Source organism: Pteropus vampyrus, unplaced genomic scaffold (assembly GCF_000151845.1).
Source record: "Pteropus vampyrus isolate Shadow unplaced genomic scaffold, Pvam_2.0 Scaffold239, whole genome shotgun sequence".
NCBI classification, from domain to species: Eukaryota; Metazoa; Chordata; class Mammalia; order Chiroptera; family Pteropodidae; genus Pteropus; species Pteropus vampyrus.
The window spans coordinates 361141-366939 of record NW_011889020.1 but is presented as its reverse complement, the minus strand read 5'-3'; the positions used below and the strand labels follow the sequence as shown (position 1 = coordinate 366939).

Genomic DNA, 5799 nt, shown 5'->3' with positions numbered 1-5799 from the left:
CTGACCCGCTCCCCGTTGGCACCCCGCCCCCCGTCCACCCCCGGTACTCACGGGGTCCACTGCTCATCTGAAATGTAGCAGAACATGAGCCGCCGCACGTGGTAGGGCAGCCAGCAGACCACGAAGGCGATGACCACGGCGCCTGAGACAGAGACACGGGCCTCAGGGGGGTGAAGCAGGTGTCCTGCACTCACGGGCCGAAGACTCGACACCGCTAAGATGTCGACAGCGGCACCCAGAGTGACCCGCAAAGTCAGTGCGCTGCCGATCAGGGTTCTGAGGACATTTTCGCAGAAATAGAAGAACCCGTCCTGAAATTCGTGTGGAATCTCAGGGGGCCCCAAACAGCCAAAACAATCTGGAGAACAAAGAACAAAGCTGGAGGCTTCAACTTCTTAATTTCAAAACTTATTACAAAACTAAAGAAATGAAAACGGCACGGGGCTGGCAGAAAGATAGATAGATCAACGGACTGGGAGAGGGGACTTGGAGATGAGCCCGCGCAGAGACGGCCCCGCGGTTTCCAGTGAGGTGCCCAGTCCATTCGGGGGGGAAGGGGAGGGGCAGTCTTTTCAACAGACGGTGCTGTGGAACTGGGTGTCCACATGCAGAAGGATGGAATTAAACCCTTATCTTATACCATATACAAAACTAACTCGAAGCGGATCAAACAACTAAATGTAAGGACTACGCGTATAAAACCCTTAGAAAAAAATACAGGGCGAAAACTTCACAGCATCGCACTTGGCGATGATTTCTTAGCTATGACACCAAAGGCTCAGGCAACGAAAGAAACAATGGATAATGCAGACGATTCAAATGAAAAAACATGTATCAAAGGACAGAGGAGCGGAATGAGAAGACACACGAACGGCCAGTGAGCCCGTGGAAAGATGCTCCACACCGTTGATCGTCTGAGAAATGTGGGCCAAACCCCTAAGGTACCGCCTCACGCCCATCGGGGTGGCCGCCGTCAAAAGAAACAAACGGACCAGAAAATAATAGTTTCTGAAGACAATGTGGAGAAACCGAAAACTTTGTCCCCTGTTGGCGAGAATGTAAGATGGTGCGTCCACTTTGAGAAACGGCGTAGCGGTCCTTCCAAACATTAAGAGCAGAACTGTCGTGTGATGCAGCGAACGCCCCACGTAATCGGAATCGGTGACTCGAATGGACGGGTGGGCACCGCAGGAGCGTGATGCACGACAGGCAAAGTGGAAGCCGCCCAGGTGTCCAGTGACGGATAAAAGAACAAGCAAAATAGGATGTATCCGCACGGAATATTACTCAGCCTCAACAAGGAAAGAAACTCTGACACGTGCTCTAGCACAAATGGACCTTGAGGACATTATGCTCAGTGACACAAGCCAGTCACAAAGGATGACACATGATTCCATTCCTGGCTCCAGCCCTCTTCCTGGCCGGGAGCGCCCTGCCCCGGGGGCATTGGTCACCTAGTGCCCCGCCCCATCCCCCTGGCCTGCGGCTCTGTTGCAGAGACAGGTTCCTAGTCCTGCTGATCTCAGCTGGACGTCACCTCCTCAGAGAGCCCCTCCAGGCTGCCAGGGCTAGTCACGTGCTCATCCCTGTCTGAATGTGTGTGATGTACACGTCTGCGTTCTCTGGTGGAGCCTGGGCTCCCACCGGAACGTAGGGGTGACCCCACCTCTGCTGCCTTGGCTCTGCGAGCCGTCTGACTCAGAGTCGGTGCCCAGGAGACTCGTCGAGTGGGTGAGTGAATGAGCGAATGCGTGAGTGGGATGGACGGATGAATGAATGAATGAGCGAACGCGTGAGCGGACGGATGAACGAGTGGATGGATAAGGGACTGAACGTGTCTAAGAGCTGCACCAACCCCTGCCGGAGCCAGCACTGAATCTGGGCCCCGATGCGCCCCAGCGCCCAGATCTCTCCGCTCTGCCGCTTTGGGGGTGCAGCGCTCGCTGCCCCGCGGGCCCCTGCTGCCTCCCGACCCTGAGGGCCCGGCGGTTACGTACGTAGCACCCGGACTCCATGGCGCAGCGCCTGCACCCGGCCGGGCTCCACGGACATGCTGAACGCGCCGTGCGGGCCCCCGGCTGCGCCCGCCTGGCCCAGCTCGGCCGCCTGGCGGACCATGACAGTCAGCTTGTTGGCGATGACGGTGTTGAGGACGGAGATGGCCACCATGGGGAACAGGAAAGACGTGAAGGTGTTGATCTGCAGAGGCAGAGAAGCGCAGCCCGTCAGGCCCCGCGTGAGGGGCCGCTCCATCCCCAGGGCCGGTGGGCAGACACCGGCCCCAGCCCCTGGCGGGCCTCCGCCTGGCCCTGACCCCTCGGAGCCCTCTGCACAAGGTCCGGCCACTAGACAGCATGGGGGCAAGCTCCGAGGGGTCTGGGCTGCGGCGAGGGGCCGGGCCCCACGTCCCCGGGTCTGGACACAGAGTCCACAGATGTGGTCCCTGAGCGCGTGGCAGCCCTGCCCCACCCAAGGTGACCAGGCCCTGCGCCTCTCGCCTGGCTTGCGGTCAGTTTGGACACGAGCAGAGGACCCTGCCGGGTCCCCGCCAAGCGCCTCTCAGAGCCTCTCGTTAGAGCCTCCCGCTTCCACGGTTGCTCAGGATCTGGGAAGCGGAGTCTCAGAGAGGCTGACGGGCTGAGTCCCCAGCTCAGAGATGGCTGGACCTGGACTTGACCTTTACCCACTGGAGGTTGTTCCACGGCCAGAGAGGTGATTCTGCAGGACAATGGGGTTCTGACATGGGCCGAGCAGCAGCTCAGAGGTTTCTGGGGCTTCCAGCCAGGTTGGGGTGCAGGGAGGCACAGGGGGACGCCAGGAGACACCAGACCTGGGCCCAGAAGACAAACTGATTGCCTGTGAGTCACCGCAGCCAAGGCTACTTTAAACAGAATGAATGTATCCAACACAAATTTTAAACATCAAAACATTTAAAATAGCACAGCTTGCTGACTGCAGGCAGCAAAAGCAGCTACCTCTCGGGCCAGCCCACGGGCTGTGGGGTCGGGGCACGGCCCCAGTGGCTCCCGCAGCTGAAAGTCCAGGCCGTAGACCCTGAGGTCCTGGGTGTGGGGGGCAGAGGCTGGACGCTGGGCTCCCGGCCTGGAGACGAAGCTGGCACCAGCGCTGGCTTCCCAGGGGGTGGCACCTTGCCCTGGCTTCCCCGCCCCTCCCGCCTGGAGCCCAAGACAAAGCGGACGGAGTGGGTGCCGGGTCGGGGGCATGCCTGAGCTAGGGGCCGGCCTTCTCCTGCCAAGGCTTACAGCGTGGATGGGGGCTCAGCCCGCACTCCTTCCCTGCACTCTACCCCCGCTTCTGGGCACAGGGGAGCAGCCTGCCCCCCACCCTGGCAACCAGTGACGAGGAATATGTCCGATCCGCCGTGTGCGAAGCCTCTGGGAGAGACACGGACACGGACCAGCTGGGCCTGGCCGGTGCCTTTGTCCAGTGAACCGCGAGAGTGACTCGGGGAAAGACAGCTGATTGTAAAATTCACATGGAAAAAAAGCCCTCTGAGAATAACCAGGAAAGTTCTGGAAAGGCAGAGGGAGGGGTCAGTGCCGGGACACGCGGGGCCAGCTCGGCAGCTCCGGGAACGCGTGGAAGACGTGTAATGACAAAGAGATGACAGGACAGAGAGCGGGGGGCGGGACGTCTTCGTATGCGGGGAGATGGCGTCCGAGCCGGGGAGGGGAAGGTGGGCCACTGCCTCAAAGCCAGGAGGCTGGACCCTCGGGGCCTGCTGTCTCTGCCCGTCCAGCGTCCACTGTCCCTTCTCACGGCCGCCCTGAGCTTCCCGCCCCTCCACCAACTGGCCCAGGCCCGGCCAATCGGCACAGTCGGAAAGGGCTGGGCGGGGCCTCTCGGATCAACGCAGGCCACGCGTCACTGTGCCAATCATGTTCGTCCAACGAAGGCCCGCCTTTCCTTCAGGAAGGACCTGCTGGGTTGGGGCTGCTTTTGTGGCCTTTGGCACGATTTTCCTACCTTGCGGGAAGGGTCCGCCTAAGATCGAAGCCAGCACAGGTGACGGGGGAGTGCCATGGCATCCCCTCAGCTCCTGGATCCCGCTATGCCTGCAGCCATAACTCCCGGACTTAGCTTTTCTTGAGCAAAATAAGTATCCCTTTTCTTCCCTTAAGAGAACCTGAATTAGTTCCTGGAAACTTGTACCCTAACGCAGAGCTCGCACGGCAGAAGTATTCAGGTGGAGCAAAGGTCAAAGCATGCAAATCAGTGACGAGGCTGCTAGATACATATTACCCAGTTGGAATTTTTTTTTGAAAAAGAAATTCAGGTGTTGCCATCAAATTTTGCTATAAAATTTAGTGATAGAAAATGAATTATTTCAGCGCTGGGAGAAATTCCTGTCTTGCCCTCCAAACGTTCCTATGGCTGTGCGTCCCCCAGTATCGGTCACTTCGTGAGGGAGACGGGGTGAGATGGTCCGCCGCACGGGCAGCAGCACGTCTGCCTGACGCCCGGGGCCAGGCTGCCTGCAAACAAGTGCGACTGGCCTGGCAGGGGAGGGGGCCTGACTCCGATGCAGCCTGGTCCTGCTTGTGGCCCTCTGGTCAGCCAGGGGATTCTTGCTGCGATGGTCATCGGCCCATTCCACGCTCTTCTGAAGAACAATCGCTGGCTTCGTGCCGGGACCATTTCCGAAGACCCCGCCGTGCTTGTGTGTGAGCCGCCCCCGGAATCACGATGCTTCTCAGCTCGACAACCTCTCAGGGTGGAGCCTCTGCCCATCTCCCCCTTCCCTGGTCCCCCTCTGCTCCGCCGTGGTCCCCGTGCTCCTCGCTGGCTTGGAATTTCTGGGAGAGGCTGGACCGGAGTCACTGGTGACTCTGAAAGGGGACAGAAGGCTCCAACCTCAGCAGCCTTGGGGTTCAGCACCGCGGACAGTGACCAGCAGAGCGGGTGGAGTGGCCAGGTCCAGCAGGGTCTGGGGGGTGGAATTCCCCAAGCCAGCCAGGGGTGGGGGCCACGGACGCACTGCGCTCCAGCCCCATCCCTCGGCCCTTGTCTTCCTGTCTCTGATGAGGGCAGGTGGGCAGCCTGTAGCTTCTGCAGGACACTGCTCGTTCCTGCCCCCCGCCCCCCCACGAGGAAGACCTTCCCTCCTGGAGGCCAGAGCCGCAGAGGCCAGTCTGAGCTTGAACTTGGAGGAACAGAAGCCCCTGGAGAAACATCCTGTCTGCTCCTGGCGGTCCTGCAGTGCTGGCACCAGCCGGGCTGCTGGAAGACCCTCGATCGGATTAGGGAGACGGCCTCCCTAACACGTCCGCCAGGGGAGGTGGCCTCACAAAGGGGAGGGACTCCCCTTGGCAGCGCCAAGATGGGTCCTGGGGGCCTGGCCTTGGCTCGTTAACCAGTCTGGGCACAGACACGGCTGGCGTGTTTTCCGCCACACCAGCGCCTCTCAAAGCCGCGCCGAGGCCGTCCGCACAGGGCGGCCGGCTGCGGGGGTGCGGGCCGAGGCTTGCTTGCTGTGCTGTCAAGTATCTGTTTGCTGAAAAGCCCATGAGAATGTTCACATCACCGGGACCCTGCTGAGTAGCAGCAAATGGGGCTTCGAAACTCCTCGAGGAGGGCAGCTGGCAGGGCGGTGGGCAGCGGGCAGTGGGCAGCGGGCAGCGGGCAGCGAGCAGGCGGGTGGAAGGCACAGAAGGAGCCTTAGGAGACCCAGGCCCACATGGGACATCCCAGGTCCTCCCAGGTCACCAGCATCTCACGCTATGACAGTGACCTTTTACTTGCTGTGACAAAGTCTGTCTCAAAGGGTGGCTCCCAGTG

At 60.3% G+C, this 5799-nt stretch overlaps 1 protein-coding gene across 1 annotated transcript in view; it reads right to left on the bottom strand.

The window, feature by feature from the left end:
* The window catches only part of NTSR1 (neurotensin receptor 1), a 28240-nt gene that overhangs the window by 9814 nt on the left and 12627 nt on the right, over positions 1 to 5799 (bottom strand). The window contains exons 2-3 of the mRNA XM_011374132.1: positions 1998 to 2199; positions 52 to 142 (exon numbers count right to left, since the gene is read on the bottom strand). Coding sequence (XP_011372434.1) covers positions 52 to 142; positions 1998 to 2199 — 293 coding nt within the window. The remainder of the gene's footprint in view (positions 1 to 51; positions 143 to 1997; positions 2200 to 5799) is intronic.